This window comes from Euprymna scolopes, chromosome 6, assembly GCF_053919585.1.
Source record: "Euprymna scolopes isolate OS-2025 chromosome 6, ASM5391958v1, whole genome shotgun sequence".
NCBI classification, from domain to species: domain Eukaryota; kingdom Metazoa; phylum Mollusca; class Cephalopoda; order Sepiida; family Sepiolidae; genus Euprymna; species Euprymna scolopes.
This window is the reverse complement of record NC_136487.1, coordinates 112865928-112890615: the sequence shown is the minus strand read 5'-3', so window position 1 is coordinate 112890615 and position 24688 is coordinate 112865928. Positions and strand designations below refer to the sequence as shown.

At 34.8% G+C, this 24688-nt stretch overlaps 1 protein-coding gene across 2 annotated transcripts in view; it reads right to left on the bottom strand.

The window, feature by feature from the left end:
* Positions 1 to 1175: 1175 nt before the first annotated feature.
* LOC145277878 (uncharacterized) overlaps positions 1176 to 24688 on the bottom strand; it is a 127294-nt gene continuing 103781 nt past the window's right edge. For both annotated transcript variants that reach the window (XM_080129866.1, XM_080129867.1), the window contains 3 exons: positions 23787 to 23850; positions 21189 to 21279; positions 1176 to 1466 (listed from right to left, as the gene is read on the bottom strand). In XM_080129866.1, the coding sequence (XP_079985992.1) occupies positions 1418 to 1466; positions 21189 to 21279; positions 23787 to 23850 (204 nt within the window). In that variant the 3' untranslated portion in view covers positions 1176 to 1417. The remainder of the gene's footprint in view (positions 1467 to 21188; positions 21280 to 23786; positions 23851 to 24688) is intronic.

Here is a 24688-nt window from a genome sequence, read left to right as displayed (position 1 = left end):
ATGAGAATATGTAATTTGCAGAATTTATTTTTGTTTGCATATCTGATGTTATTGCCTCCATATAATTACAAACCAAGGCGTTTTTATTCATTGAAACTATCGTTACAATATAGTTATAGCACTGAAACTGATAAATTAATTTATTCTAATTTGGTCAGAAATATGCAGGTGTGTATCATTCATATTTGGATTGTTCAGACTACTGTTCTCATCTTGAGTATGACTTTATAAACGTTTTGATTGACGTAAACTCTGAACTTCTTCAGGTGTATCTTGTCGAACTCAGGAATCTGTTAAACTCAGGAATCTTTCTGTAAACTCGGGATCTGCACAGAATTTTGAACAAAATACTTAATTTAATCTACAAGAGTAGTACACTCTTGTTCCGTCAGCCATGACTAGGTAGAGGACCTAAGTAATTCGCAACTGTATTTTAAGTGTTACTGACACTGAGGACTGAATCTTCAACCTTTAGTGTGACTTTTACAGCTGAATTTTACGAAGTACTTTAACAACTATGCCACGGGTCATTGCAGATGGTGTGTATCAGTTTTGTATTAGGTTGTTACATGAAGAATTCAATGTTGAGTTCTAATCCGTTACTGATTTGTGGTTTGAGTAATTGGATAAATTAAATTCAATCTATTGTTGTTGTAACATGCAATCCAAAATACAAAGTTAAGGGACACATCAAATAGTACATATTGAAAGAGTTCTATTGTGTTTGAAATTTCCTTTCATCTCTTATTGCCATTTAAAGTTGTAACAGAACTGCTGCAGCAGCAGTGGCATGCTACATATGCAAATGACCAAGTTGGTGCATGAGGTGACGTCACAGTGGAAAAAGAGAAGGAAAAGGAAAGTGGAAAGAAGAAAAAAAAAGAACCGCGAAGTACATGTGAGCATGAGAGGAACTTTGAAAACAAGATGCATGCAATTCCTTTATGGGAGTCTCATGCAGAGTGTCGAGCCCGTAACTACGTTACAAAGTGTTCTCATAGTACTCAAAAAGGTAAATATGTTTGTAAGCATTTGTATATTAATTCTTACTTCCCTTAGTTAGCACAGCCTTAACACTGAGGCCAATATGAACAAATGCACTAAATCAGAGTTATGAAGAAAATTATAAACCAAAATTTGTAGATGTGTAAAAGCAGCAATTGAACACAGATCTACATATTCAACAAATTTGTTTTTATTAAATGGAATTGTTCTTTTTTTTTGAAAAATACGGTTACAAATCTTTCCTTAAAATGAATGAGAGCAAAAGGAAGTCATACATTTGATATTTTTATTCAATTGACATGACCTTTAAAGATCGACATTTGTCCTTCATGAAACGATGGAAATTTACAGGATCTCATGTTTTCTTTTACTTTTATGATTATTTGGTTTGTATTCCTCGAAGGTGCAGACTTTAGTTTTTTCCCAAGGGAAGTAAAATCTTTAGTTTTTCATCAATACACCTGAAAAATAAAAACAAGAATTCTTAATAAATCAAAAACGGATTATTTGGATTATTCAGACTACTGTACTCATCTTGAGTGTTATTTTCACAACATTTTAGACAATGTAATTTTCAACCTTCTTCAAGTGTATCTTCTGTCGAACTCGGGAATCTGCAGAAAATTTTGAATGAAACTCTTTATTTAATACACAAGGACCCATGGAGTAATGGATAATGTACTTGGCAAAATTCAGTTGTAATTGATACTCTTCTGGAGATTGAAGGTTCAATCACCAGTGCAGGGAATACAAAAATAAAACTGTTAATTACTTAAGAATTCTACTTTGTCATGGCTGATAGAATGAGAGCATTCTACAGATAGGTAGATTAATAAAGGTATTCATTTAAAATTCTTTGCAGATTCCAGAGTTTGACAAGATACACCTGAAGAAGGTCGGAAGTTATATCAACCAAAAAAGTGTGGAAATAACACTCAAGATGAGAACAGTAATCCAAATAATATATATATATATAATTATTATAGTAAAAAAATAATTATATATATATATATATATATATATATATACATGCACACACACACACACACACACACACACACACACACACACAGAGTGGAACAATAAATTTATCGTTCTAAGGAAAACAACACTACAGCTTTATTTTAAAACTTAAAATCAATTCAGGTAACTTGATTATATAGTAGAGCTGACATTTATTCAATGTGGCTGCTTTCAACCTCAATCACCACCTCAATATGGGTCCGGAACTAGGAGCATGCCTTTTCCACAAGCAGGAGCTTGGTGAATACTTGGCGGATGATAGTGATCAGGCTAGCTTTGGTGTTGTGGTAGATCATGTTGGTTATGTTCTTGACATATGACCAAACGAAGTAGTCTAGCAGGTTCAGGTCAGGGGGGAGGAGAGAGACCAGTGATAGAAGGGTATAAAGTCATGAAACTCTTTCTGAAGGCAATCCTGGGTTTATTTGGGCTTGTGGGTCGAAGAAGAGTTCTGCCAGCGGCCACCTGATTGGATCACCATACTCTTCAGCACATCCAGGTACACTTTGGTGTTAACTTTCAAGCTAACTTCAAAGATGTGAGGTGGCATGATGTGGCCCACACTTGAAACCACATCAAAGACCATAACTGTGGATCATCCAATGTGTTGAGCTGTGCCCTCAAGTGTTGAACCTTTCGGGTTTGCATTTTGAGGGTGCTGGCAATGGTCCTGTTGTCATAACTTGGATCGGTAGAGAGCATGAGTTGTACAGTGACGCATCTCCAATCTTGCTTGTTAAACATTATGTCACTTTCAGACATGATAGAAGGCTCCTATCACTCTTGGCCAACTAGTAGATGGTCTGCAACAAAAAAAACTGTTTTTATCAAATGGAAACAGAATCATGTCGTCTTTTTTATGGCGACAATTTTATTGTTCCATATATAAGTAACTTTTCTTGTCAATGTGTGGAACAGTCTCTACCAAACTACTCTGTCAATTTTTGGTCTACAGACTTGAAACTTGATATGTGGGAGATTTGGACCTGTAGAACAAATTCAATTTGGTTTTTAGCCGGTAAAAAGGGTAAAAATTGAACAAAATTGGAACATGACAAACATGTTGATTAAATGTGTTACTTATACGCATGCGAATATATACATATATACATTTAATAACGTTATTTTTTAAGTTTTTATATGCATAGACTTAGATTAAATGGCAACAAATAATGCTGCAATGCTAAATGCTTTGGTTTTGATTCTAGCTGATTGCACACAAGTCATTTTTTTTAACCTTTGAAATCACTAATATATATATTGGGTACAATATAATAATCAATAGAGAAGTGACTATAATAATAAATACAAAATCTACATAAATTGAAATATCACATTAAAGCATATTTTATGACCAGGCAATGCTGGGCAGTCTACTAGTATGCACTATTTTCATCTTTGATATTATTTTCACAATATTTTGGCTAAATCATTCATGCAACCAGGGTTTGAAACTAGTTATGCTATTCAAACACTTTAAAGTTTTTTATTCTATGTTTTTATTAACGCAAAAATTAAATGATTGATGTTGAAATCATTTCTGATACTTTTTGCTATTTGGCCGACATATTGAATGGTGGTCGCGGTTTAAAACGTGTTATAACTTGCTCGCTGTTGGGGAAGATCCAGGAAACTGCTATCAATCCGTACATCTACACACATTTCTTTCAGGACTTGAAGCAAGGTCTTTTTGGCTTATGTTCATCTGCCATCTTGCATGGCAGTGAGATATGACCTAAAACACTTCTGACTTGCAACGGTTTCATCATAATAACCTTACCTTGATCAGGTGAATGTGTGAGAGCAAATTAGAGGGAAAAATACTCTATTACAAACTTGGTAATCGTAGGATTTGGGATGCCTTACGCACTTGTTGTCTTATGTTGTTCGGTCATGTACAGCAAGCCACCTCCTTTATCAACTCAATAACACGCATGGATATCCAAGCACAAGTGTGAATGAAGGATCAAACAAAACTTGACTTGAGTGTGCACAAAATGACTTGACTGGTATCAACCTTATGGACTGGACTCACTGTCACTGAGAGCAAACATGAGATGTTGGTTGATGTTGCCCACTCTGGAATCAAGGACACTTACTGCATATTAAATACCAAAACCGGACGATGGTGATGCTGCTGCTGATGATGGTGATGATGAATGTTGTTATTTTTTAAGATTTTTACAGAAGTAATTATCATTATTTACATTGTTTTAATCATATACAGCATCGACCAAGGGAAGAGTCTATTAAGCATGTGTATGTAATGTTATGATGTATGAAAGTGAAAAACTGACCAGCAAAGATTGAGGCCATGCGTTGCATGGAGAAAAATGATATGATGGATGTGTAACATGTGTTTTAAAGACAGGCTTAAATGTAACAACTTTAGAGGAAGATTAAATTTGGACATGTTGAAAGAATAGATGAGAGTTCTTGGCTAAGTAGATGTAGAACAGTTGAGTTTGTAGGTTCAGTTGGCATGGGAAGTTCAAGAAAAAACATGGGTGAAAGTGATAAGACTTGAAAGAAAGAAGAATAAAAAATATGTGATCAGAGATAGGTTAGTTTGGAGGTCAATTTCTACAAATCATCAGCATGTAAAACAGGCGTGGAACGGAAAATGATGATGAGGAAATCAATAAATAGAAATAAATAATAATGAAATTATTGCATACAGTGCTCATGTGCACTAGATCACTACATCAAAAGTGCATGTTAGGAAATGTTTCATGCATATGTATGTGTACATGTATATGGAGGAGGGGTATCAAGTACAGTTTGGGCAAATTTCGGGACGCAACAAGATTTAAGAGGGCATGAACAAAATAAAAAAAATTAAAACGTGTGTGCATAAAACATTTCTCTAAGAATGTTTTATATATTCCTTAGATTGTAATATCTACGATTTGCGAACGTCGCATCTACATTTATTTTCATCAACTTATCGGGAGCTGCTTTTCCCCAACATCTTGTGGAACATAAAGCTTAACTGGCTTGAAGCCAAAGTTAAGTGCATCATTTCCTTCTCCTCTGGCATGATGTTTGACCTCGTTAAATTCACACACCTGTGTGAACTCATTCACTTAACTTTGTAATCACTAAATTTAAACGTTTTTCACTTCCTTTGTCGCCATAGCGCAGCGGGTAAGATCTTGGGTTTTCTGCCTTCGTGTCATGAGTTTGATCCTGCCAGCCTACTAACACATTTTTAACACTTTTTTTCCCTCCCCACACACCTTCAATCTCCCGGACAATGTCGGGTACCCCCACTAGTATATATATATATATATATATATATATATATATATAAAAGACAAAACGGCCGCGCGCATTTTTGTATGTCCAGCAAAGGCTTTTTTTTTTTTTTGCCGGGGTTCTCGGGAGAGGGGGGGGTACTATTTTTTTAAACTTTTTATATACTCCCTAGATCATAATATCCATGATTTGCGAACGCACATCATATTTACATTTATTTACATCGACATTTATAAAATTCACGCTATTCCTTCGTGTGCTTGCTTGGCTTTCTCATATAAAAGCGAAACTAATCAAATGCAAAGCTGTCAGCGGCTTTTCGTGCCGCAATGTCTTAAAAGCAATTAGCTTTGATCAATGTGGGGAAAACCCTTCATATCAAACAATTGTTATTCATTTGAGAGTTCCCCTTTTTCAGGGAAGGTTTTTTTGTTTGTTCAACACACCTCCAAACACCGGGCAATGCTGAGCACCCAGGCTAGTTACATATAAATTATAAATATCTTATAAAATAATTCTATTGACAAGTTTTTAAGGCCATTAAAAAATGTTGAATAAAACGACTTTTTGTAGTAATTAGTCTTGATGTCTAAGACTTCACTATTAAGGATATTATATTTTCTCTATCCTTCCCCCCCCCCATTTTTAAAGAGCTATAGAGATTGTCTGTGTGGACCCACCCAACATACACACACACACACACACACACACACACACACACACACGAGAAGATCTGTTTATTATAGTATATGATATGAGATAAAGACAATGGAAAGGAAAAGACACTGGTCAACTTATGTGAGCAATTAAGTACATCAGCTGGAGATAATGATCTCCTTGGCCATGGGTGGTCACTAACCACAAAAAAAAAAAGATTCCGGTGTGGGTGGTTGAGGGTGGAGGCGATTCTTAAATAAATGGCAATAATTTGACTTAGGTGGGTAAAGGAGAGACCAGCTGCACCCCGCTCCCACTATCTTACAGCAACTTCTACTTTTATTTTCTCTAAACACATTTAATTGTTTATGAAAGGCTTTTGCCATGAGTGGATGTTGAACTGGATTCTAATCAATATTTCTATAAAATGAAAATAGGAAAACAATCGTACAAACGATGGTTGTACTAGATGAACCTAAAATATCTTCAGTATGGTTATGTATATGTACATTTATATAGTTTCAAACACACATACATATTGTGTGTGTGTACTTAGGCAACATTCTTTCATTTAAGTAAACATTGCTAAACACAATAGAATTATTTGCTTAATTATAACTTTTTTATTTGTTCATTTTTTAATGGTTTTTTTTTTTGTGTTATATAAACTTATTGCTAAGCAATGCCAGTTTAGAAGAAGGGTGGTTAAGGATTGTGCAGCTGTTGCTTCACAAAAGAAAGAGACTATTTTAAACGCTCTTATTCTAACACCTTTTAATGGAAATCACTCCAGACAAGGTATAAAGCCACTTGATACAAGGAGCTAACAAGAACGAAAGATGATTATCACAAAGACAAGAGATGCCTATTGGCGTTTGTCTTGAAAAGACCAACGATATAGGTAGGAGGAAAACAGTCAGCAAGAATAGAGTTCTACAAGCCTGCAGTTTTTGGGAAGAATCTATATTACAATGAGATATCAAAATAGCAAATTGATGAAGACTAACAAATCAAACGAGCTGAAACAAAAGAAGATCAAACAATTCAGAAGAACACATGCCATTATAGTATTTAAAGAAAAAAAACGAGACTAGCAACATCACGTCTGTGAAAGAGAGAGTGCAGAGAAGAAAAAAAGTTAGACTCCTTATTAAGAACATTAAAATGGGAGAAATTCACCAGCCCAAATATCACATCACAGTTTACAGACGATGTTGAAATAATGTTATTATTTAGAAACACATTCTTAACATGTTAACTATTCTGTACTGTCGCATGAAAATTTAATTGCATTATTTTTTTTTTTTAAATAAAAAATTGTTCCAGACAAGGAGCTAACAAAAATGAAAGATGATTATTGCAAAGATAGGATATGCTTATTGACTGTAGTCTTGAAAAGACGAATGTTAAATTAGGGAGAAAACAGTTAGCAGGAAGAGAGTTCTACAAGCTTGTGGTTCTTGGAGAGAAGCTATTGGAATAGGAAGCTGTATCACAATCAGGTATCAAAACAACAAATTGGTGAAGATCACTAGACCAATAAGTCAAACAAGCTGGAACAAAGGAAGCAGGAAATAGATCAGATAATTCTGAAGAATTCATGCCATTATAATATTTATAGAAAAAACTGAGACTAGCAACATCACGTCTGTGAAAGAGAGAGTGAAGAGAAGAAAAAAGTTAGATACCTTATTAAGAACCTTAAAATGGGATAGAGATTTACCAGTCCGAATATCACAACAGTACTCTATACATGATTTGATAGTAGACGTACCGATAGAGAATAGCCTCACTAATGTTTTAATACTAGTCTAAGCTCATAACTTTAATTTTGTCAGCTGTGTTTTTGCAAAGCTTTTGCAAAAGCTATATATGTTTTAGATATTAAAGCATCTTGGGGCTTGACCTTTTGCAGGGACTTGACCTGTAGAAAAGAATATATGTAATTTGCACTTAAGTTTGGGCCAGATTAATTCGGCACAAACTTAAGTGCAAAAAATAGGATCCGAAAATACCTTTTAGAAATAGATTTTACTTATGCTCAAAATCTATGAAAACAGAGATTATACAAAGTTATAGACTTGGAAAAAGTTTTAATTTCGTTGAGTTCGGCTGGCATTAACAGGCAAAATTTGTTAATATCTGAATTAGAATCCAGATGAGTATGTGTCTTTTAATTATGATTTCTTCATTAAAATCAGATTTGAAAAATTCATTCTTGTTCAAAGACTACATTAAAAAGTGCAAAAAGTCAAATCCCCTCCCCCCAAATTCCTCAATATATCACAACCACACAGTATTAATTTTGTGGGGTTGAGAGTTCCATAAAAAGGTTTTAAAGGATGGAAACTTGCTGAAATTTTGAATTAAAATCATTACTGAAATCAAATGACAAAAAATTCTATGGTTTTTGTTTTGCTTTCAAAGAAAAACAAAATCCTTTTAAGACAATCTGCATAGCTAGGGTATCATTCCTATCGAATAATTTAAAGTTTGTAGTCGAATAACTTAACAACTTAAAGGTAGTTAATGGCCCAATACACAATTTCTGTGTTAATATATATATATATATATATATATATATATATATAAAGGCAGATATGTTATATAAACTCCTATCATATCAATCAGATATGAATTATACCCTTTGCTGATTTTTATTTTTAAGTGACTATTAAGAAATGTTCATATTAGCAGTCGTCTTGGCCAGACAAAGTAATGTATTAAATAAATTGTAACGAAGTACAGGGTGTCCCAAAATGATCTGACACATTTGTAGGTCAAAAAATAAAATGACAATTAAATGAAAATATTTTCTTTAAATGTATGTAGAATGCAATTTTATTTTAATTAGGTCAAAATTCATGTAAATCTGTATTTATGCAGTTTTTTTAAGGGCAGGTTCCCAAATCATTTGATTTTTTTGCGTGGTGATATTGGTTCACCAGATCTAAACCCTTGCGATTTTTTCTTGTGGGGATATTTGAATTCAAAAGTATTCAGATACTGCACTCGACCTCTTGAAGAATTAAAACGAGCTATTTGTTCTGATATTGCTGCTATTCCACCCAAAATGATCCATCGAAGTTATTGAAAATTTTTGTGAACGTCTACAATCGTGTTTTAGCGATGATGGGAAACATTTGGCTGATTTAATATTTAAGACTGTGTGAAATAAAATGGCATCCTACATACATTTAAAAAAAAAATTTTTAATTGTTTATTTAATTGCTATTTAATTTTTCTTTTTGACTAACAAATGTGTCAGATCATTTTTAGACACCCTGTACATATTTATAGTGTCAATAACATGATACAACAATAACAAATGAAAATTGACTAATCAGAAGCAAAGATGAATTTTTGAGCTTAAATGATTTTTGAGCATAACTTTGAAAATCGGACAAGATAACTTTATATGTAAGATTATATATATATATATATACACACACACACACACACACACACACACACACAAGCACATTCATATGTGACCAGCACACTCCTGGCCGAATGTATACGTAAATTGAGTGTGGGTGGTACTTGTGGTGGATCCCTGGGGAGAAGAAAAATATTGAGAAAGAGAAAAGAGTGTGAGGTGGTGGAAGGAGGATGATCAGCAGATTTTCAAACAAACAAAGAAGACGAGAAATAATAGAGAATAGCAGCACATCTGGTTAAATACGGTATTAAGCACACAAACATCCACTGCCACCCAAGAAATTACAAATGGTAGAAAAAAAAAGAACCAAAGACAAAAAAAAAAAATCTAAACCCTCAACACTTAAAATTCTAACCCCCATGTTAAACAAAAGAGAAGAAGAAAAGAAATGTCTGCATACATCTTGCCGAAAACCAAATTATGTTCGAAACAATCTCAACTAAAAAGAAGGAAATCTAAATGCCAATTTATTTTATTTTTCAATTAATTCCATTACAACTAAAACAAAATCTCTGCGATTCCAACACAAACGCAAATATTGTTAAATCTTATATGTATGCTAAACATAAACAATATATTATCTTGAAATTTTTTTTAGATGAGCATTGATAATTTGTATTATTGAGATTATTTGGACTACTGTTCTCAGCAGGTCAAAGGTTACATCAGCCTAAACGTTGTGAAAGTAACATTCAAGATGAGAAAAATAATCCGCATAATCCAAATAATACGAAGCATATGTTTCAGAATCTTTCAATGAAGATTGATCATTTTTTATTACTTGGATTGCCCAAGCTACTATTCTTGTCGAGTTTGTTATTCTCACAACATTTCAGTCAATGTAACCTACAACCTTCTTCAGGTGTATATTTTCGAACTTTGAAATCTTTGTGTTGAACTTAGGGAATCTATACAAAATTCTGAATCAAACCTTTTATTTAATTCACGGGGGGGGGTAGATTGTTCTTGTTCTATCAACCTTCTACTTGGTCATGGCTGACGAAACAAGAATAATCTACACCCATGGATTGAATAAAGGGTTCAGTTCAAAATTCCCGAAGTTCAAAGATTCCAGAGTTCAAAAAGATATGCCTGAGGAAAGTCGGAGGTTAGATTGTCTGAAACATTGTAAAAATAACCAAAACGCTAACAGTAGTTTGAATAATCCTAATAATATGCATAAATGATATTGTCGCTATCTAGACAATTCTCTGAAGGCCACATTTTTGTACTTTTAATTAAAAAGTTGTCAGAAAAATTATATAGAGCCGCTTGTAACAGTAACTGCACATGTACATAAATTTGGTTCACACTTAAATGTAAATATAGACCCGCAAGATCAACAAGTCTCACTTCTAGATCTATTTCTGACCACAGTTTCCGATGATTGTGTAACAAATGCCCATAGCCCACTCGGGAATGCTGATCATGCTGTGATAATGGTAGAAATCGCCCTAAATTCTCAACCCAAAGCTGAAGAGTCATTACTCAAAACGACAAGGTATTATAAGAAGGCTGACTGGGAAGCCATCAGAGATGCCCCATGGGGAAATATCTTTTCTCTTCCTATGGTACAGTATGCAAATGAGACCACTGAATAGTTCCAAGCAGCAGCTGAAGCTCATATTTCCACGTGGAAGTTCTTTAGGAAAGCCCACTCTACCCAATGGTTTACTTCTACTTGTGCAGCTGCCATTGCCCAAAGGCAGTATGCATACTGCAGATTTATCCGACATAAGTTCAGTACAAACAGGCATAAGTTTATTGAAGCCAGAAATAATTGTAAGTAATAGTAACAGCTAAGAGAGAATACACTAAAACCACCAGAAAACGCATAAAAACACAGAAATTAGAACCTTGTGATTTCTGGAAAATCTACAACAGTGTAGTAAATAATGGGCAATCAACAATTCCTCCACTTGCCAGTCGGTTTGCTTCAAACTCTACTTTGGGACTAACAAACTACTTCCTCCCTGATTTTCCTTTGCGGACTGACACCACACGAGATGATGTGAAAAACATCTAGTGTGGTGTCAGTCTGCAAAGGAAAATCAGGGAGGAAAATCTCAAGTGCATGATATCACAAAAAACCTAGACACTTCAAAAGCATGTGGACCTGATTTCATCCCAGCTGTACTATTCCACTGAAGTTGCTCCAGTTCTCTCCAAACTTTATAATAAATGCCTTAACGAATCTTGCTTTCCTAACTGCTGGAAAACTGCTTCTGTGGCACCAGTTTCTTAGAATTCTTGTGAAAGAACTGACCCATTAAATTATCACCTCATTAACCTCTTCCCTCTTTTCACCAAAATATTTGAGTCCATAATTAATCAAGCTTTGGTCCATCATCTTACAGTTGCTAAACTTCTGACCAATTAATAATATGGATTTAGGAAAGCCCGTTTTACAGGAGATATCCTAACTGTAATCTCCAAAAGTATATACCATAAACTGGACAAAGCAGAGGAGGGTAGGGCAGTAGCCCTAGATATATCTAAGGCTTTTAACAAGGTAAGGCACGATCGCCTTCTCAGGAAAATCAGATTATAAAGGAATCACTGGAAGAATACTTAACATAATTAAATCCTTCTATAAAGCGAAAATGTGTGTATGCATGTTTGTTTTTGTATGTATGTGTGTTTGTATGTCTCGCAAAAACTTTCGACATGGATTTTCACGAGATCGGTTTCATTTTAAAGTTCCAACCTTCGCCCAAAAAATATTGAAAAATTGGCCCAAAACATTAATTTCTTCACCCTAAAATCATCAGTTTTCTACAGGGAGGGGTCAGCAAAAACCGTCCTCTCATGACAAGTTCGCTTCTATGCATGCATCATACGACGTCGGAACATGATTTACTTTAAATATTTGAAAAACCAACACAATTTTGTCAACATCATCTTAGCTCAGTTGCTTAGAGCACGACCTCATTATTTAAAGGTTTTGGGTTCGAATCGTGGTGAGATGTCTTTTTTTTTTTCAATTTTTTTCAATTTTAATATTGAAACAGGGTTATTTACGCCATTTTTCATGTGTTTTTTTTTTGGTTTTTATTTTTCAGATGTTTTAAGGAAGTTTTAACGTTCGTTTTTCTGTTTTCTTTTTCGCTTTTTCTTTTTTTGTTTTTCCAATTTTTACATCGTTTGTTTGCCTTACGTTGGGGTGTTTTTTTTCGATTTTTTTAAGTTTTAACATTTTAATATTTAAAAATATTTAATTTGCTTATTCTTATGTTTGGATTACCAAACAAGCACACACACTGCCCGAGCACACACACCTCTAAACACCCGGGCAACACCGGGTACTCCCCGCTAGTCTTAAATAAAAGAAAAATCCAGGTTGTCCTCAACGAGCATACATCTAAACAATATGATATAAATGCGGATGTACCTCAGGGGTCAGTCCTTTGACCTTTATTATTCCTAATATTTATAAATGACATCACTGATAAAATTGTCTGAGATGGTTATATTTACTGATGACACCATGCTCTATAACAGACACAAGAGGAAAACAAATGAACACATATCTAAGGCAATGGCAGAAACACTAAAGAAAAACCTCCAATCTGTAGTGGAATGGGGACATAAATGGATGGTCACATTCACTACTGCAAAGACTAAGCTTGTTTCCTTCAATAATTACAAGAAACCTTCTCAACCACCAATTGCTATGGTTAAAGATACATTTCCTGAAAGTACTTCTTTTAAACTCCTCAACTTTATGTTCACAGGGAACATGAGTTGGAACAGATACATCGAGAGCATTGTTAAGTCTGCTGTGAAGAAGCTGGGCTGTCTCTATCATGCTAAAAAGTTACTTATGCCTGAAAGTATCCTGTATTTCTACAAGGCCACCATTTGCCCATGTATGGAGTATTGTTGTCACATTTGGGCTAATGCATCTGCTACTAGTCTCTCACTTTCGAAGAGAGTTGCCAACCTGATAGGTCCTGAACTGTCATCTAAACTTCAACCTCTGTCCCATCGATGAAATGTTGCATCCATCTACCTGTTTTACAAATATTTTAATGGTGGATGCTCCGACGAACTACAAGCCCTTGTACCCCCTCGATATAAATAAGCCCGACAAGCAGTAAAGTCCCACCCCTACACAGTAGAGATCCGTAGATGTAAGAAAGCCTTCTACTCTAATAGTTTCTTCCCCAGAACTGCTAGACTTTGGCTCCCTTCCGGTTTCTTGCTTCCCCAACTGTACTGACATGCAGAAGTTCAACTGTAATGTAAACAGACATCTTGATGCTCAACTCCCTACATAGTATCCCTGCAACTCATGTCCTTGATAGTAGCCTCCTACATCAAAGTAGCACTGTGCTTTGTTTGGGGGTGAAAATGTGATTAAAAAAAATTTTTAAATAAAAATGTACAGAAAATATATAACATATACATTTCTCTTAGTCTGTCTGTCCATTACACATTTTATCTGAAACTACTGAGTCGATCTGACAGATTTTGTATGGACCTTTGTTATGATAAGGTGCAGCAAACTAACTATTATGGTATATGTTCAATACACAGAGATTAATAAGGATTAGCATTTAAGTCCCAATTTTTCTCAGAAACTACTAGGTCGATCTAGCCGAAATATTATGTGGATCTTTATTATGATTAGGTGCAACAAACTATGGCATCCATTTGGTGCACAGTTAGGGATTAATAGAGATTAGCATTTAATGCAAAAATGAGCACACCTTTGACAAAGTCAATAAGCTATAACTTTTGCTCATTTTTAACAAGCTAAAACGTCCAATATTACATATTTCTGCTATATTTTTTTAGATAGATATTCATAAAGATTCCGAAACTATATTACCCAGGGTACTTAGCATATTTTATTTTTATCAAAGGAGAATACAATTGTAGAGTCTGCATTCATTGCAGACATCTATCCAAAAAAAAAATATATCACAAACTCTTGCTTAGGTTTTAGAGATAGATCACCATAATATTCTGAAATGACATGACAGGGTATTTGGATAAGTATATTTCATTTGGATTAAAAGGGGGTACAATAATTTTGGTAAGTCTGGATTGGATCTTGACATCTATAAAAAAAGATGACATTTTATTTGCTTTATGAAGTTACAATTATAAAAATGAAATAATATGAATTGGAATGGTAATGTGGCGTTCAGAGCTTGGAGCAAGATTATACCTGTTACACTTAATGACTTTAAATTCCCCAAAAATTATTCCAATAAAAGTTGTAATACATCTAATCCATTCAATGCTTCAAATATCCTTTGGCCTAGCCCCCAAACTTATATATCATAAAATGAAAAAATAAAAAAATAAATGTATCAAGTATCATGGGCTAGGTTTAGGATAGTTCCTCATTCAATCTCCGAACTGACTATTGTAAGAAAAAACTCTTTTTTTTTTCATTCTTACTGGCAAATGTTCGAAAAACAACACTGAAACTAGATTAAATGATCAGTTTCTGATTACGTTTTCTGTTTCTAAAAGTAGCCGCAAAAGTGTGTGCATGAATTAGAGAGACACATTCAGAAGGAGAAGGGGGGAGGATAAAGTAACATAAGAGAGAGAAAATTTAAAAGATGTTTCACAGATTTATTTTACCATTTTTTTTCCGGACCCTGAGTAAAGCCGGTGGGTCCTGCTATTACCCAATTAAAAATTTTCCTACCTGAGAATTAGAAAGGAGTGTTGCTCACACCTTTTGATTTGAGAATTAAGACTCACAAAGAAAAAAGGAAAATAATTATTTAATACTAGCAGTTCAGCTGGCTTTGCTCGGGCCCTCTGTACTGTTCATAACTTCATGTGCATCTTTTGATTTTAGTGTGCTCGATATGACAAATTGATTGGCTGCTTATGTTTATTTGATTAAATTTTGATACTTTTAACATATTTTCCTCAAACTTTAATTTTCGTTAGTCTTTTCATTCCACCCAATTGGAATTGATTCCTATTTGAGTCACATAAATTATTTCAAGTTGAGTGTGTACCCAATGAAGCAGTTGAAAATAAAAAGAAAGATATATTGCAATTCAATAAATTAATTTGTTTTTTGTTTTTTTATCTGAAGACAAAACGTATAGGTTTTCTGTGATCGAAAGGGAAGTTAAAGTCGTCTGCCAAGTTCCAATTTCTTTAAATTTTGACCCCTTCGCAGCGATTTTAACTTGCCGAAGTTCAACAGTGTTTTGTTTTTAATAATAAATAGGTGAATAAAAATCATTGTTAACATTTTGTTTTGAAAGTTTATCATTGTCAATAATTTGCGTGACTAAATTAGGATTCAAACTAAAGTTGTAATAAAAATGAATAACATTTTTGAAAAGAATTTCAGATCAGATTATGACCTCACTCAGATTGTTCGCGAACCCACCCGTGTGCCCGATACTACTGGTCAATATGCAAGCCTCTTAGACCTTTTTCTCTCAACTTCCTCTGAGCTATGTTCATGTTCCGTTCATTCTCCTCTAGGATCCTCCGACCACTCCGTCGTATCAGTTAAGATAAAAGTGAAATGTAATAAGCCCTCAGACGTACCCCTCCACCGTACTGTATACCGATACTCTATGGCTGACTGGGATAGCTTCCGTACATTCATATCTGATTTACCTCTGTATTCCATGTTTAAAAAGGAGGTGTCCTCTATAATATCAGATCTGACCGAATGGTTAATTGTAGGCATAGACCGATTCATACCATCTAAAAAATTCCAACAAAAACCTAACAGCCAGCCATGGTTCTCACCAGAATGTGCTGCTGCTATTGCGCACAGAAATCACTTTTTCCATAACTACCAACTTAATAGATGCACTGAGACTAAAGCTGCTTTCAGGAACGCCAGCAACCACCGTAAAAGAGTAATAAAAAATGCAAGAGAGCTATATGCCCAGTCTGTTAAATCCAAAGTAGCTGATCAGCGGCTTGGTTCCCACCAGTTTTGGCAAATAACAAATAGGATCCTGAACAGAAGTGTGCGTTCTATCCCAACCATTATCAATGGACCAGAGGTCATCCCGTCAGCATCAGACAAGGCCAAACTATTTGCCAAGAACTTTGCAGCTAATTCTACCCTATGCGACGAAGGCCATCAACTCCCCATATTTTCTCCTATAACACAGAACACACTAGGTAGCATAAAAATATCTGTGCATGAGGTCGCCAAGCTAATCAAGAACCTTGATTCCAGTAAAGCAACTGGCCCTGACAGCATCCCAATTATAGTGTTAAAAAAGCTTCAACCAGAACTTGCTCCCATACTTACGAAACTCTTTAAGCGTTGCCTTAAAGAGAAGTGCTTTCCGACTCCCTGGAAAACCTCATCAGTATGCCCTGTATTTCAGAATTCAGGTGATAAGTCATCTCCCTCTCAGTACAGACCAATAAGTCTCCTGTGTGTTATGAGAAAGTTGCTGGAATCCATATTAAATAGAGAAGTAGTCAACCACCTCAGCAGAAATAACCTTCTTAGTGACACACAATATGGTTTCCGTTCTGCAAGATCTACCGCAGATGTGCTAACGGTTATATCTCACAGGATTAGTGAATCTCTCGACAAAGCCTTCCTTTCTAGGGCAATTGCTCTTGACATATCAAAGGCCTTCGACAAGGTATGGCATAAGGGCCTACTTCACAAGATTTCCAGCTACAGTATAACTGGAAATGTTTTCTCAATCATTAAATCATTTCTCTCCGATAGACTCATAAGAATAGTGGTCAATGGACAAAAATCAGAGGCCTGCAGTATTAATGCTGGAGTCCCTCAAGGGTCAATCCTGAGCCCAACTCTCTTCCTGATCTACATCAATGATCTTCCTAAACACATACTTAAATCATTCGTTGACATCTATGCTGATGACACGATCATCTATGGCAACACATCAAAGGCTGTAAATGACAAAGTTCTCTCAGATTCTCTCTCCTCTGATCTCAAGCACGTGGTTCAGTGGGAGAAGACGTGGCTGGTTACCTTTAATGCATCTAAAACCAAACTCCTATCTTTACATCATCAACACTGATCCCCATCTGGCATCAATTGAAATGGATGGCTCTCGTCTAGGAGAAGCCCCATGCTTTGACAAGTTCTGGGTTTGTCCTTTACTCCTGATCTGAAATGGAACACGTACATCAAGTCTGTTGCCAAGGTCGTTGAAAAGATGGTGCGATCCTTCTACCACTCCAGAAGATATCTCACTACTGATGCAATTCTCTATCTATATAAAAGTCAAGTACGTCCAAGGATGGAATACTGCTGCCATATCTGGGCAGGAGCTGCTAAAAACAGCCTATCCTGCCTTGACAGAGTACAAAATAGACTTTGTGGCTTAGTGGAGGATGCCCTTTTCTCCACCCTGCAACCTCTATCCCACAGAAGAGACATTGCGAGCCTATCCTTGTTTTATCGTTATTTCCATGGCAGGTGCTCGTCTGAACTCCAATCTCTGGTCCCCTCTCGCCAATCTTTCATGAAAAACACCTGTCTAGCTGAATCCACTGTGAAAAATTTTCCCCACTCTTTATCTGTGCCTAAATCAAAACGTAGATTCCATGAACAAAGTTTCTTTTTTAGAACTGCACGCCTGTGAAACTCTGTTCCGTCTGCCTGCTTCCCACCTGACTACAACCTGGATGCCTTCAAGTCTAACATTAACAAATTCCTAATGAACCGCCTCCTTAAGTAAACACTTCATTAAATCTCCACACTAACGTACTGTACTTGCAATAACCCTTATCCCTGAGTGGCTTCTGGGCCTTGATAAGTGGTGACCACCGTGTAAAAAAAAAAGAAAAAAAAAATTCGAATAAACCTCATGAATCGAGTTAGCTCCTAATGTTTGTGTAAAGAAAAATGACAGAAATAGTTTCAATTCATATTCTAATCATGAGTTACTATGTAAATGACAAAAAATTGAAAAAAAAAAAAAAAAAAGGAAATGATTTTCTGAAAATAAATATCAAAATAAATAAAATAATCACTTGATCAAATTACGTGACTTTTTGGAATATGACGTTTTAGTTCCGTGTCAGGTATGTACATCGTAAAGATTTTTCTAAAATATTTGAAATTTTTATTTTATTGTTAAATACGTGGAACTCTGGATTTTCTCAATTAATATTATAATCGCAACGCAGGAATTGTATAAATGTAAAGTTGTTAAAATAAAAAATTAAATTAAATTACTAAAAATCGGAAAAAAGGAAATAAATTACAGGAAAGAAAATATTACCCACATGCTCAAAGTTACGTAACTTTTGAAATGTGACGTTTTCGTCATGTATCGAGTACGTACATTATAAAAGCTTTTTTCTGAATTATTATTATTATTAATTTATTTATTTCATGAAGTACGTTGGAATATGGAGTGTCACCAACAGTTATCGTAATTGCAACGCAGGATTTGTAAAACGAAAAAAAAAGTGTACATTGGAATTTAGAGAGGGAGGTCAATTTCCTAAACATTCACCTCAATTTCTGTGTAAATTATATTTATTAACAAATTAATCTACTAACAGAAAGACGAAAGTCTATAAAAACAATATATATATATATATATATATATATATATATATATATATATATATATAGTTAAGCAACGTTGAGCCTGGTTTGTACCAGATGGGTGACCATTTGGGAATTCTAGGCGCTGTATGTGCTCTCTGCTTATCTCAGCATTTGTTTCCAGTCGTCCTGTACATACACTTCACTTGCCACTGGTATTTAATAATTTCGACTCAGGAGAAGTATGGTAGGAGATTGCGCACCTCCTGCCACAAAAATATTCACACGCAGGCACCTCGTCGTGGGTATCCATAGTCTGTCAAAGACTGAAGGAGCCTGTGTGTGTGTGTGCGTGTGTGTGTGTATATATATATACATATATATATATATATATATATATACACACACACACACACACACACTACATCGAAAACATTTTTTTCTGTACGTTTTTTTATGAAAGTGTTCTTGTATAATTATTTTATAAAAACATTTCAAAGTCAAGAATATCGGAATGGAAGAAAAAAAAAAACATTAAAAAGCTAAAAAATAAATGGTGGAGATTGCAACCGCAAGAGTGATTTTAGCAGTTGATTTGAGAATTAAGACTCACAAAGAAAACGGAAAATAATTATTTAATATAATTAATCTGATCTACAACGGAATTTAAAATGACTACGTTTATCATTCCTGCACAATCAAGTTGATCAGGCACTATTCTGTGGAGAAAATTGTCCAATTTTGATTCAACTACTAATTAGTAGAGTGTAAAAATCTGGTTCTTTTAAATTAAGCAACATTGAATCTGGTTAGTACTAGATGATGACTATTTGGGAATACAAAGCACTGTATGTGGAGATGTCAGCACTAATCCGCTAGTAGTGCTGACAAAATCACAGGTTGCGCTTTGAAAGGCATAGCACTGAAAGCCAACTTTCCAGGATTACAGTGGAGATATCGAAATAGCTGAACTTGCCAAATTAAGTCAATGGTAGAGCATTCTAGCAGGGAAGAAGTAGCGAAGGGTGTTAATCTACAATACCTTTGTTTTCATACTGAAAATATTGACTTGATATATTTTAAAGGAGACAGGAAAATACTCATTGATGAAACAAGTCTTCTACCTTCCTTACTTTGGAAGTATGGAAAAATTAATATTTTCAGAGACGAAAAAGGGAGGTCATGCAAAACAAGACAAACAACGAGAAGAGGAAGAGAAAAATAATAAAAAAGAAAGGGAGAGAAAGCAAGAGAGAGAGAGAGAGAGAGGGGAAGGAACAGAAAAAGAAATAAAATCGAGAAATGAGGAAAAAATAAGAACATAAAGCTCTAGCAATTTGGTCTTTTCTTATTCATATAAAAGCAGAATTCAACTTTTTCTGGATTATAAAAAAAAGTGGAATTTTGCTTAAAAGCAATAAAGGTGGCATCCATGGATAATAAATTAAGCTTCTGGGTTTGACCTTTACTCCTGATTTGAAATGGAACAAGTACATCAAGTATGTTGCCAAGGTCGCTGGAAAAATGGTAGGATCCTTCTATCGCTCCAGTAAATATCTCACTGCTGATACAATTCTCTATCTATATAAAAACCAAGTATGTCCAAGGATGGAGTACTGTTGCCACGTCTGGGCAGGAGCTGCTAGAAGAAGCTTATCCTTCCCTGACAGAGTTCAAAATAGACTTTGTAGCTTAGTGGGGAATGCTCTTTTCTCTTCCCTACAACCTCTTTCTCACAGAAGAGATGTTGTGAGCTTGTCTCTGCTTTATCATTATTTCCATGGCAAGTGCTTGTCTGAGCTCTAACCTATGGTCCTCACCCCTTGCCAAACTTTTTGCGAAAAACACTCGTCTAGTTGAAACAACTGTCAATAATTTTCCCCACTCTTTATCTGTGCCTAAACCAAAATGAAGATTCTATGTGGAACTCTCTTCCGTTTGCCTATTTTCCATCTGACTACAATTTGGTTGCCTTCAAGTCCAACGTAAACAAATTCTTGATGAACCGTCCCCTTAAATAATCCAATTTACCAAATTTCCACTACTAACGATTACTATATCATCTCATTGACTACTGTACACTCAGTAATCCTTATCCTCGAGTGGCCTCCGGGCCTTGATAAGTGGTGACCTGTATTTAAAAAAAAAAAAAAGGAATATAGCTATTGAAAGACTGATTTTGAGTCGTACAGAAAAAAAACAGATTATGTTAAGGAGTCTAGAGGATCTGTGCTCCTAACATGATCGGGTAAGTAGAGAGTGACTAAAAAATAAATGACGCAAAGTTTGTAATGAAATTTAACAAACCTTAGTTGTTCTTTGAATGCAGACCTTTGTTTTCGAAGATGCTGTAACATTAAATCGGAGCTGAATTCTTCGTCTGAAGAAGATGAATTATCTGAAAAAGAACATAAAACTGCATGTACATCGGAAATATGGATGATACATGAGAGGAAGCTCAATATCTTTGAAATGTTTGAAAACTATTCTTGGAATAATTTTGTGGGATAGTCAGAGAAATGCAGATATCAGAAAGAAGCTTAATATTAACAATTCCATCAATAATGTTATTCACAAAAAAAATTAATCTGGGTTGAATATGTTTCCTGGCTATCAGAATCCAGCTATGTAAAGTCAAATGTGGGGAAAATAGAGAAGACTAACCGCAAAAACGTGCTTGTGCCTGTCTGTTGTGTGGGCTGAGAAGGAAAAATGAAAAGATCCAAGATGGCGACCGTGGACATTAAATGTCCATGGTCTCGAACAATTCTTGAAAAATCGCGTCTCACACGCAATTTTGAGGTATGCCAGGGCACCATAAAAGCAGGTTGTTGGGAAGAGTGGGCAGAAGCGTTCAGACCTGTGTAGAATAAACATTGTCAGACTTTTCCAAACTTGTTTACATTGGACTTGAAGGCAACGATATTGCAGTCGGTCAAGGAGCAAGCCAGCAGAATAGTGTTCCATAGGCGGGCAGTTCTAAGAAAGAAACGTTCAGACCTGTGTAGAGTGAACATCGTCGTGCGACTCAGACTTTTCCGATTCATCAAAGAAGACTGCATTGGAAAAAGATCAAGAGGAAAACCACCAATAATAAGGGCTGATCAGATATCGATTAAGACTGGCATGCTGCTCCTGACAGCTAAAAAACTGTCCCATAACTGCGATAAGTTGGGGGGGGGCACTTTTCAGAATAGAATTAATGTTAAAGTGTTGAATACTGAAGAGTTTAGTTTCCAAATAATCAGGTCTTTTTTATTACGATTTATTCCGAAAAAAAAAAATTCAAGAATTCTATTAAAAGAAATATGTTGCATAAATAAAATTATTGGCAAAAAATAAGTTTGTATTATTCCTTTTTTGTTGTTTTTCGACATAATAATTTAAAAGAAAATGCAAATATTTGGGAGCTAACCTCCTCAATTTAGTTGAGAGTTAACATCTTCAATATAGCCATAATCTCTATATAGCAATAATAAAGGTAATGTTCAAGGTTCCAATAAAGTTAAATTGGTTGTTTCTCACTGCCTTTCAGATTCAACCTAATTTGATGACATTTATAGGTTTTTAGGTAATCTGTAAACGAACAACACATGTTTAATTGTCACTGATGAATAGTCTTGCCATAAGTCAAACAACGTGCGTTGTTTGATTGGCCGCTCAGAAAGCATAATGTTTTGTTGGCACCAATTTTAGATGTGATAATCAGTATTATCAAAATACCAGGAAACCTATAAATGTTTTCCAATTGCATGGAAAAGATAAAATAATCAACAAATACTGTAACTTTTTTGTGCTTGTTTTTTTTTTTAAGGAGAAATCTTAATATAAGAGACGCAAATATTTAAGAACTAAACTTTTCAATATATAAATATATGTAACGCATCGATTTGAAACATCAGCAATGTACATGTAGTGTGTTTAATGGTATAAAAACTCGATAGCAAAGGCTGTTTTATTTCTTGTTGTTTTGATGAAGATGTTGTCGTCGTCGATATCAAGGAGATTCTTACAGTGGATAGTGTGTTTTAAACTTTGTATAAGAAAGCAAGTAAACAGGTTAGTTAACATTCGTTAAATGATTGTCTCTGTCGACAATGATGAAGGAGAGTCTTAGAGTGGATAATTTTCTATGTTACATACCTGAAATGACCTCTGCATTAAATGAACTTTACGCTGGGTGAACTAATATGTCGCTTAGTGATGCCATATTTTAATGTTAATAAGCATTCATTTATAAAGTGAATAACTGTATTCCAGAATATGAGAATTTTCAGAGCTCAGCCAATTAGAATGAACAGACTTTGACGAAGGAAACTTTATTATTTATGAATTAGAAATGGGAAAGATTATGTTTGGTGTATGTATGTATTAGCCAGTTATGGTCGGTGTAATCACAGAATATATGGAACATGTAGAATTCATGCTGGTGATAACTAGTAACAGTGATAAGACTTAATATTTAGAGAGACACATAGAGACTCCTTCCTTTAATTGTAATGGTGTTGCTCACAGGATGCAATGTAGCATTTTATTATCACAACTGAATGTGTCTGAAATGGTGTTCGAAAGCTACATAAGATAGTGGCTATGAGCTTAGATGTATTGAATTTGTATGTGGCATCTATTGTTGCAAGCCTGTGATACTTTGGTCCAGAGGGAAATTTCTGCAGTTATTTAATTATATATGGAGATAACACTCTCAAACTGGAATTTCCTTTTGGTTTTGTTTTTTTACAAGGGAATCACCACTTATCAGGTCCCAAAGGCCACTCGAGAATAAGGGTTAATGAGTGTAAGGTGGTCACTGAGGGTCAACAGTGTAGTGATTATATAGGTACTGTAATTGTTTTGGATAGGTAAAAAAAAAAAAAAAGACAAAAAGGCAATTATAAGTCAACTTACCAAGAAACAGTTTCACATCATCAGTAAAGTCATTGGAAGATTCTTCGCTGGACTCTTTTACTGACTGATGAAGAGAAAGAAAAAAATATCAAAATAAATAAGTATTTTTTATATGTTAAACTGTAAAAGTTCAATTTACACACACACAAAAAAAAAAAAAGATTTCGAAGAAATGTCTGAAAACGGTTTTTTTTTACACCTGCTGTTTAACTGTGATAAAATTTGTGCTTATGGAATTGTTTTTTTTTAAATGAAAATCAAGCTGCTACTACTACTACAACTACTACTACTACTAATAATAATAATAGAAAGAAAGAACATCACACAAGCCCAAAAGAATTGAAACTGCCAAAACTCCAATAAATAATAACATTCCTCAAAAACACACACACACACATGCCTAAGCTGGCACCACACAAAATGTCTTGAACAGTCAAGGAGGATGGAAAGACTGGGGAGGGAAAGCACCACCTACACTTCCATTAGAACTCTAAGGAGGTCGATTGCTACTCAAATTTCAGAGGAAGCTAATGATAAAAACCTGTTTCAAGAACACAAAGTGATTTACAACAGCTATTAATAAAAAAGCAGAGTACTAAAAATCTGGAGAGACTTGTTGTCACTCAGAATCCAGAGAACATCAATTGCTGTTACTAGTGAGAGATCACTGGTAATAATTCGTGCAAGAAATCTTAATAAGTATAAGAATAATCTATACAAATATTCTGCATGTTCCTTCCTTAGTTAGTCTGTATGTTACGCTTTGAAAAAGACTAAATACAATTTTTGATGGCCAAATTCACAAAATTTGGCTTTAAAAAGGCCAAACTGATAACCTTGAACAAAAATATGAGTAACTTCCCTTTAATGTAGCTTTTTTTTTTTTTGAATATCATTAAACA